The sequence below is a fragment of the Diorhabda carinulata genome, chromosome 6, assembly GCF_026250575.1.
Source record: "Diorhabda carinulata isolate Delta chromosome 6, icDioCari1.1, whole genome shotgun sequence".
NCBI classification, from domain to species: Eukaryota; Metazoa; Arthropoda; class Insecta; order Coleoptera; family Chrysomelidae; genus Diorhabda; species Diorhabda carinulata.
The window spans coordinates 12,293,070-12,307,515 of NC_079465.1; the positions used below are offsets into that span (position 1 = coordinate 12,293,070).

The 14,446-nt window shown below is 33.0% G+C and overlaps 2 protein-coding genes across 6 annotated transcripts in view; both read right to left on the bottom strand.

Moving 5' to 3' along the window:
- The window catches only part of LOC130894976 (alpha-tocopherol transfer protein-like), a 60,538-nt gene extending 57,802 nt beyond the window's left edge, over window positions 1-2,736 (bottom strand). The window contains exon 1 of the mRNA XM_057802055.1: window positions 2,338-2,736. The gene's annotated coding sequence lies outside the window, so the exon portion shown is untranslated. The remainder of the gene's footprint in view (window positions 1-2,337) is intronic.
- A 6,341-nt stretch (window positions 2,737-9,077) lies between these two features.
- LOC130894973 (alpha-tocopherol transfer protein-like) overlaps window positions 9,078-14,446 on the bottom strand; it is a 58,017-nt gene continuing 52,648 nt past the window's right edge. For all 5 annotated transcript variants that reach the window (XM_057802051.1, XM_057802047.1, XM_057802048.1 and 2 more), the window contains exon 6: window positions 9,078-9,338. In XM_057802051.1, the coding sequence (XP_057658034.1) occupies window positions 9,241-9,338 (98 nt within the window). In that variant the 3' untranslated portion in view covers window positions 9,078-9,240. The remainder of the gene's footprint in view (window positions 9,339-14,446) is intronic.

The following is a 14,446-nucleotide window of genomic DNA, read 5'->3' on the forward strand; positions in this document are numbered from 1 at the left end:
AACAGGTTTATCAGCTAGGACCATTTGATGATGTAGACATTTGGAGAGGATTATTTCTGAAGAATGCCAAAAAATTACTCCAAATACGATACGCAAAGTAATACAAAAGTTTGACAAAAGAACAATTAAATGTTTACAAAGAGAAGGTGGATATGTCTAAGCTGTCGGACATTGAACTAAAATTTAATTATGTTTGTTTTTGTCTAATTAATATTATTTGTATGGATTTTTCAATTTCTACAATAAATAATTATTATGCATTCATTACATATATAAATTAAAAGGTTGTTCAAAAACAGGTTATCATATTTTTAAAAGGTAAGAGAGATAAATTGTATCCATCCAGAATAATACGGAATGATTAGTAAATAATCACAAAACCTGAATTTTCATAATAAATGGCTGTAATTGCATATTTGAATATAGCTTTTAATTCAAAACAACTTTACTTTATAACATTCTTCTGATCTGTGAAAAGTAAAGATACTTTACTCGTGCACAAAATCCAAATGTTTTTACAAACCTCGTATACTGCTTTAAAAAATTGATATGTGATAGTTGCATTTTAATTTTTGGACCATCCAAAACTTTTTATCTCGAATAACTTTTTTTCATAAAACCACTAATAAAAAAGTTTTCCATATGGTTTCAACATAGTAAACACTGTATACTAAGGAGCTTTATGCTATCCTACAGGGTCTTACCTGGTTGAAGTCAAATAAAAAAGATAGAGGTGTGATTTTATCTGACTCTAGATCAGCGCTGTGTGCCATAAAAGAGACTCATCTCGAAAGAATGAAATGTCTTATTTTATGTGACATCAAAACTATTAAATTTGAGTATGACATTTATTTGGGTTGAAGCAGATCGATTCGCAAAAGATTCAGTACTAAATGGAGTTTTTTGTAATGTATATACATATATGGGATTGATTCAATAAAAGATAAAATGTACGTATCCTGGCAAAAACATTGGGATAACGCCTCACGATTCTCAAATAGCACCTTTTTTCAAATTTATCTCAATTTACCCTCACCCCCGAAATATATTTTCAAATACACCACTTCGAAATTTCACTCAGCAAGCACTTAGAATGAAGACTGGTTATGGGAGATATCCCACTCATCTTGCCATGCTGTGTATTATACAATCATCAACTTGATGATTCTTGTGCCGATCTCAATCACATTTTTGTCGGATGCAGCAATCACATTCATAAAATAAACAATTTGTTGCAGTTACTTATTAAATAAAACTACTCCCTACCTCTAAACCTCACACACCTTTTAAGCATAGATAACCGACAAAATTTAGATCTATTAGTAAATTTTATCAAGGATATTAAAATTAATTTCTTAATAGTATCACTGAAAAATTCTATGGCCGATGGACTTGCTTCCAAGCCATTTTCTTTCACATACACACACAATTTTCAATGTACTTTTAAATCTTTGTAAATGTAGTTTATAAGAAAGTTTTTTTATAATATTTTTTTACTTTTTTGTTAAAATGTACAATGGTTAAAATCTTTCAACATTAAGTCTTTCCATCTTAGCTAACGCTTCGTTGTTGCCGTTTCCTTCGAGCAATTCAGTTCTTGTATTCGTAATCCATTTAGTAATCTCGGCTTAATGCAAATTTTAATTATTCAGTTCCAATAATTAATTATAGTTACTTACATCAAAAGTGATTATTGAAAATTGTTATATTAATAGAGCCTATTCGTATATATATAAATAATAATATATATATATATATATATATATATATATATATATATATATATATATATATATATATATATATATATATATATATATATATATATATATATATAAACAAAAGAGCTAGATTCACGGGTTTGAACCGCGTTGAAATTTCGAAAATTCTCAACATTTCGGCTCCCACTTTGAAGCAATTATCAGGAGAAGGGGTAGGGATAGGGTGGTTATTCGTTCATTGCTAAGAAGTGATTTGATTCCGTGGTCACAATCTGCCTTCTCCACTCAATAAATCACACCTTTTTTCGGTTGATTCCAAGGCCTTAATCTGTCTACTCATTGGAATTCCATAATATATATATATATATATATATATATATATATATATATATATATATATATATATATATGTATTACGCTCAGTGCTATTGCTAAAATGAAGCTAAAATGAAGTTTTCCTTTCTTTTTTACTTTTTTTTTACTTTTCTTTCTCAAGGATTACATTGGAAATCTTTTTTCATAAACTTGATCATTAACTGTTGTTTTTAATAATTAGAAACAGTTCAATGGTTGAAAATGTTACTATGATTATATTCACTAATATATAAATACATACCTTTTAACGTGTGCAAATCGGTGACGAGTACTCAACTTTATATTTACGAGTTATCTTTCAGTTTCAACCAGTGTTATTTTTGGGTTTCTACTGCGACTGTTGATTTTCTATGACTAGGCAACAGATATTTCATTCGAAATGCGCGATGTCGTATTCAGATTTCCATTTGAAAAAGGTGACCCTCTAAAGGTACGGCTCTCAATTTCATTTAAACAATCATTGAGGACTAGCTGCAGAATTACTATACGGTATTTTACGGTATCTATTTTGTTATGTAACGCATGTGTCACTCAAAGTGCTTTACTATAAAGGATGTCTGAGAACTTCATATCAAACGCGAGTAGAATAAGTGAAAATAATGTTAGAAGCTCAAATATTTAAATAAATCGTAAATATACGAGCTTCGCTTCGGAGTTATCTTCGTCCTTTTATTATAGAATAAAATTTCACTTAACCACAATATCTTAACCATATTTTAGATACTCAAGAAAATAGTGATTGATTATTTATATCATTCTTCTGCATTTCATCACATCACAAATAGATATCTAGAGGCTTAACGAACCAAGATTTTAACAGAGATCTCTTGTTCAGTGGGTATATTTCAAAATTGGAATTAGTAAGAAATTAGAGTAGAGTTTTCGCTTTTGCTTCATTTTGCATCAATTACGTGTCTTATAATACCATCTATACAGTCAAATTTCTTCTAAGTGGTTCTATAACTTTTTTTAGAACTTATAGATGAGTCTTAGGGATAACGAAAATTTTTAGTTATCTTGATAATTAATCTTGATCACTGAAAATGCAACGGATTTTAGCCTCGTTCTGAATAAATACAACACTTGATGCCTACAGGAAACTAATTTCACTGAATCTCACAAATGTCAATTTAAAGGATTTGAAGGTAATAATAAAATCAACAGTAAATTTGAGAGAGCCAGTCACGGAACATCCGTGTTTGTCAGCTAATCTCAGTTTCCGAAGTTGAAATAATTATATGAATTAATAATCAGCATTTATAGTATATTTTTATTTTCCAGAGAATAACCCGAGTATTTTCGTATGAAATAACATCTGTATCAATATAATATAATCAATATATCGGGATTATATTTTCACCTAATTAACTTCCAAACGGCTCTAACTAAAAAAATGGTATTTTTTCTAAAATGTTTTTTTCCAGAATGTATGAAGAACATTAATGGTTAGGTAGATATAAGGGCTTAAACTTTGATTATTGAAAAACCTTACATTCATAAAGAATAATTTTAATATAAAAACAGTTCTTTCTCACAGAACTTACTTTTCTTTGAATATAACCAATTCTGTAAATCTTTTTTCAACCACTTGGTTATGAGCAAGTTATAACTAGGAGTGATAAATTACATTATCTATTACTATTATACAGTTCTTGAGAAGATGAGCTATCATTTGCTCTAAACATTCTTTGAAAACATCAGGATTCATGTCCTCATGGTAGTTGCCGGAACGAGTAGATTGAAAAGTCAATAAACTACCTGCCTGTGAACTGCCAATGTGTCTATAACCTTTCCTATTGGTGGATTTAATTCAATAGATAAATTATTTTATGTAGTCTTCAATTTATACCGTGACAGTTTCATCTTGACAAAGTTTATTTGGTGTATGTTCTTCATTGATCCATGTTCTATCTAAATAAAATATATTTCTTCTTTGGTTTCTCATTTCTTTTACAGTCCTAAAGTTATTTCTTCTTAATAATACAATATCATTTATTTCTATGAAAACATGAAAACAGACTTTCTGGAATGTTTTTTCCAGCGAAAACCTATTTCTTCTGACAGTTTCCTGGGCTTCGACTCAATTCAGAGTAATCCTTATCATCTCGCACCGTGACAAGAACTTCGTCTACTGTCGGAAAGTCTTTTCTAAAGAAGAACTGTTACCCATATTTCGGAATTCACGCATCCCTCTTGAATTTTCCATAATCATCTTGAGTCGACTAGAATTCACATTAGATTGCACACTGTACCTTGCAAACTGCAACCAAACTAAACTGTTAAGAGTGCACAACTCCTATGGGAGAACCCAATATAGTATTTTCGAGTTTATTGGAACGAGATTCTTGAGATTAAAATAAAACAAAATTTTTAAATTTCAATGGAAAATATGTACTTATAAATCTTACGATACGGCTACGTAATATTTAATAGACAGAACTTTTGACCAGTCCAAACCTTTTGCTATTGTTTTGTACAAGTCCGAAAAATTGTATTAGCTCCAGTACATTTATGAAAATTTTGGAAATATTTAGATTATTCTGTAATAATATTTAAAATATTTTGGCTTAGTAAGTAAGTTTTATTACTCCCTCATACAAAAAAATAGTTAACGTAGCAAAATTCATAGAAAATGTATAATAGAATTTAGACTCTTTTTTTCTTGAGTAAATATGCAAGTTCTCATTTCAACTTTCGCATGGTCAATTTGCAATGGAACTCCCTAGAATTTAGATGATCATTACGACGATAATTATTTCCATTTTCCATCACTAATAATATTGACAAGTCGTTTGAAATATTACGGAAAACTAACTGAGATGCAGAAACTTGAAATAAGCAATTATTGGGAAGAGTTATGAGAGTTCCAAATCCACCAAAGAGGAAGTAAAAAAGTCTAGATAGATATTGGAGAGCAAGCAACTACTTAACTTTGAGCGTTGAGTCTACCATAACTTCTTGAAATTTTCCTCGCCAGGTCTGGACTACAATAGATAAGTGCAAAAGAAAAGGATTATATTGAGAAATTTAGCAATAACTCTACAGAATCATATCCTCACAGACAACCTATAAATTAATATCCTAATTTCTTTCCAAGGTGAAAGTAAGCAAAGTTCGTTCTAGTACTTTAAATGTATCCAGGTATCGTATGTGACCTAATATCGATCTCGAGTTCAATCCGTTGATTAATAAATTTCCTATTACCTATATATTTTTAATTGCATAGACGTTATGAATTCAACTGGACCATAAAAACTTCTCAAAAATCGTGATAGAAATCAACTATCTTCATTCGTTTATTTTAGGTTACTATTAAGAATTCCATAAAAGGAGTTAATTTTTTTTATCAACTTAGGTGTTTATGTTAAACTGAATTCTAAAAGTGAATTAAGTAATAAATTTTTGAATAGTCAAAACCGTGAGCCAGGCGGGATTTAATTAAAGTAAAAACAAAACAATTATATCATCTAACAGAATAAGACTTTGAATATATTTACATAAACAATATTATAGACAGAGTATGTCTATATATAATAATAAACTTTGTGATCAATTAATAAAACTAGATGTTTCCTGTTTATTCAAAGTAAGGTCAAATTATAAATATAAGGATGGGTATTTTTAAATAATTTCATTGATTATTATTTTTTTTTTATTGGTGAAGGTTGATAGACTGCTATGGTTACCACCTGTTCGCTTAATTTACACTTGAACTCTGATCCAAGTTAGTAGAAAAAAACGTTGTCTCGTTTTTGACTCCATAAAAGCAAAGAGCTTGCAAAAAGGTGAAAATAAACTTGCCGTTTGCAAAACTCATAATTTTGAAGTATCATACAACATATTAAACTCATACCATTATGATGTGTGTAAAGAGTTGTTTCTTAAAAAAAGTACCAGTACCTGACAGAGTTTTCATGGGAAAAAATTGGAAACGATCGATACGTACAAGGGCTGCAACTCAAGTTTTAAGTGAACGTACTCAGAACATGTTGTCATACGAATGCTATGAGATGTTTGCAGATACTTGAAACTTTCATCATGGTCAGAAAATGGAAGTGAATCGGGAAATTTTTCGTGCAATGATTTTCTTTAACATGGATTAAACCAATAGCAGTGTGCCGACCAACCATTATTGCAAAATCGTCATGTGACATACCGTGAGATTGAAGCATACTTGGGCATTAGTTCCATTCGCATACATTTAATATTGTATGAGCATTTACTGTCAAAAAATTTGTTCGCGTTGGTTATCACATAATTTGACAATCGTGCTGATTGGTGCAAGGAAATGCAGAAAAAAATCAATCGTAGTGCTTCAAAAGACGTCTATAATATCGTAACAGGCGAAGAATAATGGATCTATGCATAATAACACTGAAAAAAAATCGACTGTATGGGTCTTTCAAGAAAAGCCAAATCGAACAAAAGTTATTCGCGCACTAAGAACTTCGAAGTAAATGGTCGCTCGTTTTTTCGGAATAACTGTCACAGTTCCATTAGACAGTAAATACTGTTCTCTGTTCAAGCACTAATCATACACTCCAAGCTAATCACTGGACGAAATAGAAGATTGAGCTAACGATATAAAGAAAACTCTAAATTCATTTGGGGGACCCAGCTATCTAAACTGTTTTAGTCAATTATTGGCTACTATTTCCTTACTGTTCTGTTTCTCAAATCCCTTTATCAGATTGAATTCGAACAAAAATTTTCTCAGGATTTTACTCTCACACATTTCCAATTTATTTGCAACATCTTTCGATAACATCCATAATTCGGAGCTGTAAACCACTGTTGGGCGATTTTTAAAAACTTTAGTTTACACTTGTCTTGATAATTTTTTGGAATTAAATACTGCTTTTATGGCTTCCTCTTCTTAAATTTCTTTATTATTTTTGTTTTATTACCCCCAGATATTCAAAATGAGTCACATCTTTAAAGCAGTATGCTTCATCATTATCCACTTGTCCGTTGCATTAGAATATTGTTGCAGTTCTTTTGCCCCTACTTCTTACTTACCTAGCATATTATGTTTCTCTATTTTTGATCTAGTTAACAGTACTATAGGTAGCGTCTGCATAAGTACTATTTTGGGGTTCCTTTGATAAATACTTCTTGTATTGTTATTAGGACTATTGAACAACGACGATGGGAGTGGGTCACTTTATCTTAAACCCCTATCTACATTAAAAGCTTCTGATATTCACCCATCTACCGTTACTTTGCTTGAAGTTTTCTCCAAAGCTATAATTACTAACTGGATTTTCTTAGTTGGTATTTCGAGGTATTTAACTACTTCATACAACATTGATCTACTAATTGTGTTCCATGCTTGCTTAAAATCTGCTCATAAATAACACTGCTATGGTACCGCTGCCTTGTCTATATTTAAACTGAGGTATTTAAACACAATCAATCATTTCTAATTGAAGTGCATACTGTCGATCATCGTATTACTTACATAAAGAAAAAGTGAAGTGTAGATAAATTTTGTTGGTTAGCCTAGAATTCATCAAATAAAATAAAAAACTATAATAAATCTTCAATGTGGGCAACTTGCACTTCTACACACTTCCTGAGTCTACGGAGGATCACTACAATTTAACGTAACTATTCATAGAATTCTCCAGAAGCAACTTCTTAAACTCTTTCACAATTATAATGTGCATACCACGGAAGTAGAGGAGTATCCAGCAAGACTGGCCTACGTTCATTGATTTTTAAATGAACAACGAGTTGATAATACATTTGCTGGAAAAGATTAGAATTTCTTCGTAATGATTTCCCTCCCATGTCATGTGATATTTCTCCAAACATTCGTAGAGACGTGTGGTTCATGCACGATGGAGCCCTTCCCCACATCCTAAATAATGTAAAAAATCATATCAAGTTCAAATAAATATCCTGTAGGCTCCGAAATAGTGTAGTGCAAGGTGCTCGCTTTGAAGATTTTTGTTTTCATTTGATAAAGTCAAATGAAATCAACAAAATTTATCTACATTTCACTTTTTCTTTATGTAAGTAATACGATATTCGACAGTATGCACTTCAATTAGAAATGATTGATTGTGTTTAAATACCTCCTCTGAGTATTTTCTATAAATAATTACAATTTATGATAAATTTCTTCAGAATGTCTCTATGACGAACGGTTTCCCTGGCATGTAAAATCTACATATCTCCTAAATCATAAATTTTGTCGAGTAAAGCAGAGTACATTTTTGGTCAAAAATCTATCGAAAAATTCATTTTTGCTATCTTTAGATCATACGGGTGAAAGTTACGGATTTTTAACCATTGGACATGAGCCGCCCCTAGCTTTCAGATGGATAATAGTGTAGAATTATTGATTCCGTCAATCATCCATTAAAAATTCATAATGTTCGAATGTATAATTTAGAAAAGAAACTCAGGAACGAGGTATCGTATGATTAATTTTTTTATGTACGTCATCCTCTCACTCCCGAATTTTTCACATCAGGTCTCGAAACACTGTAAATCGGGCAGATAACTGCTCTATGCCTTTTAATATGTGGTCTCTCTTGTTTTCATATTTATGGTATCAAATACATATTTCTCAGTAGAGACTGACCATCCATTTCCAGGAAACTCTTCCGACTTCAATTATTGCTTTAAAATCAAATGTAAATAAATATACTGTATACATAATCATCAGAAGTCTGGGTATTTAAATACTATTATAGTTTTATCTTCGTATCTATGTATCTAAATTTTGACATCGTTTTCTACAGTCTATATTTACTCGGTTGTGTTTGTGAAGTTTCTATTTCCAATTTTTCAGTGACCAAGCTGCAATTATGTTTTTTCTATCATTTTCTACATAAATGATAAAGTCTTTCAGTATGTGGTATTCTTGAAACAATTTGAAGAATTGCAATTTATAAGAACGAATAGCTATAATAAAATTATATTATACGTATAAATAAACCCCAGAATAGTGGAGTGCCTTATATGCGAAGATAAGTATGAAACATATTTATCACGTTTATTAGCAGTCAAAAGCAGAATATACGAAAAAGGTTTTATTTAATCTTTATATGCCAGCTTTCTCAATTTCTCCTCCACGTCCCAAAATGTTTGCTTAGATCTAAATTGCTCTATAGTTTTCTGGTGAAGTTCACTTTCAGATGGAAGGTCGCCCCCATATTCCATAGGTAAACAGTTTTTTGGTATTAACTTGAAAAGTTCTTCTTCTTTCAAGCCAGGTGGATGTATATGTAGCTGAAATGATAGAATGAGTGATTAGGTATCATTTTAATATTTAAAACCAAAGACAAAATCGAACAATGATGCGTCTAATCATTTCATTTCACCTTTTCAAATGTTTACTACTCCATTCTTAAATGTCAATGTCACAATACCTGAATTATTTTGAAATATGAACAAACAAGACCGAAAAATTATTCCTGTTTCAAAAGATGTCATGTACACTATGTCACAAAAGATCTATTGTGTTTCCTTTTGTTGCTGGAGATACTCAGTATTAACAGGTGATCTATTAACCTCACTCTCTTTAGAAAGTTCAGGACGTGGAATGGCTCTAGCTGACAGAAATCTTGCTCTTTAACACGTTTTCATTTTCTGTATTTTCTCACACTTCGAGAGAATGCTGATAAATGTTTTGTCATTTACGTAACAGAATCTATACGTTACACTCAGTACGTTGTTTTAAGAATAAACAATGCTGCACGTAAATTTATTGGGAAAATTCTTGTGAGGGTGTGCAAAATGAGCTATAAACTAATCTTTTTACATTAGTTGAACAAATAGAATACAAATTTCACAATTACATTGGGCAATAGCTGTTTTATAGAGCAGAGATACAATAAATTAAAAAATCTAAATTTCAATAGAATGTCACTATATAATGAACTCAAATTTTCCACTGAATTCTCATAGCACTTTATCGGATAGTAGCGCGAATGTACGTCGTACGTCAATTAAACTCATTAAACTCACTGAGTGATACTTTGAGCTTGTTTGCCTAAATTTGGAAAATAGTTCCGTATTCAAATGAATAAACTTTTATTTTCAACATGACTAATCAGATGAGGATAGTTTGCTGTTATACGAGTATGTATTGATATCTAGTTAGCGTAGACCAGTTCCATGCATAAACAAAATATTGCGTTACTATAGCAACGAACAATAACTAATTAGAAGTGTCAGTGTAAAGTTTGACATGAAACAAGTAAACCAGAGTTACGCAATAAATTAAAAGAAAAAAGATGCCCACCGAAATTGTGAAAATCGAAAAATAAGAGTATCGAGCCATCATCAAGTACCTGTATATAAAAGGGTTAAGAGGTAAGTAGATTTACGAAGATATGCTTAATACTCTTGGTGATTAATATCCTTCGTATGCAACCGTGAAAAATTAGACTGCAGGCTTCAAAAGAGATAAATTTTCCATTGAAGATGATGACCGATCGGGAAGGCCAGTTTCTGTATCAGTTCCCGAAAATATCGATGTAGTTTGCTGCAAAATGGATCCAAAATGTTTGAATGTTGACCAATAGCGTGCAAGGGTAGAAGCATCGTGTTCGATCTGTGTTCGATTTGAAAACGATGCAGACTACTTAAACCGAATTGTTACTATCGATGAGACTTGTGTACATTTCTACGATCCACAATCTAAACAAAGCAACAATCGATGGAATGGTGACACTCTTGTTCTCCAAGACCTAAGAAGTTTCGTGTCCAAAAATCTGCTGGAAAAGTTTTTCCTTTAGTTTCTTGGAATTGGCATGGGGTAATCATGATTCTACTAAAAATAGTAATTGAATTTCTAATGTGAATGAATTTCGCTGTTCTCTGAATAACTTTATGTTAGAAGTAAAAAAAATATTCGAAGTAATGTACGCAACGAAGACAAAATGAAGACTGATTTGAAAGAAGCGACGTTAAGTGGTATAGGCAAAATAAGACATGTATAGTGTGTAGTCTAAAAAAATATATCACATTAAAGTATGGCGCCAGCTATGAGGTGCAAAGGACAAAATTTTACAGTTCTCTGTAAAGAAATTCGCTTATGGCGCCATCTGTGCCAGACTTATGGAAACTACGATTAATAACAACAATCAATGTTGATCAGTTTATTATTAATTATTGAGACCATTAATTTAAATAATAACTATCCTATCATTTAATTTGGAGCAAATTACATATATCTGCCAACTCATGAATATCGGTTGACTCGTTTTTGAGTTCATACACACGGCACTGAATTTTTATATATTAAGATATTTATTATTTATGATATTTACTATACAAACAACATCAATTAATTAATGTTGAGTTCACTTTATTTGCGGATGACACCAGTGTAACCTGGAGTGGTCCAGATATACAAACTTTTCACTGGGCCAAGATCTCTATTTAGTCGTTGTCTGACACGAATGATCTCTGTTTGAACACTGAGAAAACTAATTTTATCCTATAAAGGAGCTTTACAACTTCTGAAACTCAACAATTACTTAATACGATCCTCAATTCTATCAAATTTCTTTGTCCATATATTGTCTGTTGTTTGTTTTGCCATTAAATCTGTGTCTAAATAGCTCGATTCTCATACTGCTTTTACAAATTACTATTCGTTGTTGGAATCGTATCTTCACTAAGGTTTGACTTGTTTTTATGTAGTCTTGTAGTTTGTACTTTTTCGAATCTAATCAAATTACAAAAAAGCTGTTTGTTACATTTATGGGTTAAGTAGTAGAACGCATTGCGAATTCTATTTTAAAAGATACAAAATTTTAATTCTCCCCGCTCTTTTCCTTTTAGAATCCGTTTACTTGATTGATGAACACTTTCACAACTCAGATGAGAAACTCATTCATAGCTACCCTACTATAAGAAAGTATTTGGACATTAACTTAACAATACCCACTTCAGATCTGGTAAAAAATCCATCATCTTCAGCCTAACCTAACCGAAAAATTTTTCAATCAGATACCTTCAAAATTAAAAATGGCAAATACATTTAATAAGATGCAAAGATTGACAAAGGCATTTCATCTTGAAAGAACTTATTGTTCTGTGGTAGAATTTTAAAATCAACCATAGACTCAACAGACTGGTAAAACTCAATTTCGTATCAACTAAGATATTATATGTACTATACTTATTATTACAAGTTAAATTGTTATTTTATAGTATTTAATATAATATAGTGTCGCTGTGTCCATGAAATTGAAAAATTTTTTTGTATTTTTGTAGACATCGCTAGGCCTGCAGTGTTCCCAGATTTTTTCGGACTTTAAAAGCGGTAATCAAATTCTTTATTGGATAGATTTTTTTTTTTTTTTAAATAACGACTTGTCACACTTCCTCAGCAATTTGCTGGGAAACATTCACCACCTCTGCGGAGTCCTGCTTTGCAGAGAGGCTCGGACGGTTGGAGTGTCCTTCTAGTCGTCTACGGCCCCTTTTGTCACTTATGGCATCGTTCCTGGAACATACTTCATGAGTGACGGGCTATCAGTGGTTTCCTTTTACCCTACGTCTCCCTTCCCCTCTCGGGATTAGGAGTTCGGGTTCCTTTCTCTCTGCTGTCTTTGCCTTTCATCTTTTTCCTTGTTGCTGAGAATACTCTTAGCCAAGTTCTGCACCAATTTCCAGTTCTCTGTGCTGTCAAGCATCTTCTCTACAATGTTGTCTGGAGTGAGCTCGCATTCCAGCTGTCTGTAAGTCCTGTCTCTGACCTCTCTCCACTTGTAGCATACGAAGATGGTATGTTCGGCGGTGTCTACGGCGGCACAGTATATACATCTATCCGTGGTGTCTTTTCTGAACCGTTTAGCATAGCATCGAAAGACGCCATGTCCTGTTAGGACCTGTGTCAGGTAGTAGTCTACCTGGCGGTGCTCGCACTTAACCCACGGCTTGATGTCTGGTATTAACCTTTTGGTCCATTGGGCCTTTACTGTCTCACCTTCCCATCTAGTTTGCCATGTTGTGAGGGAACTTTCTCTAGCTTCGTTGCTATTCTGTAGCGATTTGTACTTGGATGTTCTTTCCTGGGCTAAGAGGTCAATGGGCACCGTAGCCGTAATTACTTGGAGTGCTACTCCAGACACAGTTCGGAAGGCGGAGGCTACTCGCAACAGCATGTCTCTTTGTGCTCTATTGACCGTAGTAAAGTGCTTTTTTCTCATAAGCGCTTTTTGCCATATTGGGGCTCCATATAGGACAATATTTTGCATAGCACTACACAACACTGCTCTTTTGCTTTGCCTAGGACCTCCTACGTTTGGCATAATCCGAGCAAGTTTGGACACCCTTTCTGTAGCTTTCTTTGTTACTGTTTCTACATGTTTGCCAAAATTTCTACTTTCGTCAATGGTTATACCTAGGTATCTCAAGTTCTTTGCTGGCTTTATATTGACTCCGTCTACGCTGAAGCTTATTTTCTCCCTCTTTTGTTTACCCTTTAGTAGGATTGCCTCAGTTTTGTGGGGGGCAAGAGCAAGCTTGTTGTCTCTCATCCAGGTATTTATTTTTTCCAGGCACATGTTGGTGTTAGTAACCAATGTCTGTTGGCTTTCTGCTCCGACTATCAGCGCCAGATCGTCAGCAAATCCTATTGTTACAGCATTACGAGTTAGTTCTAAGCTCAGCACGCCGTCATATAGTACATTCCATAGCAGTGGGCCTAGGACGGAACCCTGGGGAACACCTGACGTAATATCCATCTCCCTATTCTTTTCTAATTGCAGCTTTCTGTTTCTTAAATAGTTAGAGACAAGGTTTATTAGATATGTCGATATATTCCTTTTTTGTAGCTCTTTGATAATCAGGCTGTGACATGCAGTGTTGAAAGCATTCTTAACGTCAATTGTGACAAGGGTGCAGAATCTACTTTTGAACTCCGTTACAGTATTCAGTGCAGCTTCTACAGCCTGGATCGTGGATTTCCCTTTTTGAAAGCCATACTGACACATGTGCAACCCTCCTCTGTCTTCAAGCTCATCTTGTAGTCTTCCCCGTATGAACGCTTCTAGTAACTTGCTCAAGGAATTTAACAGACAGAGTGGTCTGTAGGAACTAGGTAACTCAGCTGGCTTTCCTGGTTTTAGTATTAAAACCATCTTTGCAACTTTCCATTCATTTGGAAATTCCTGTTTTTGAAGTAGTTTGTTCATCATGCCTAATAACCAATCTGGGGCACAATCTGCTACTATTTTGATAGCCTTAGGGGGAATTTGGTCAATTCCAGGTGATTTTCCACATTTGATACTTTGGGCTACCTTCCTTAGCTCTTCTGCTGTGAAGGGTGGGGCTGGAGCTTCCTTTTCAGGGTATCTCCACTTATCATTTCCGGGTGGAAA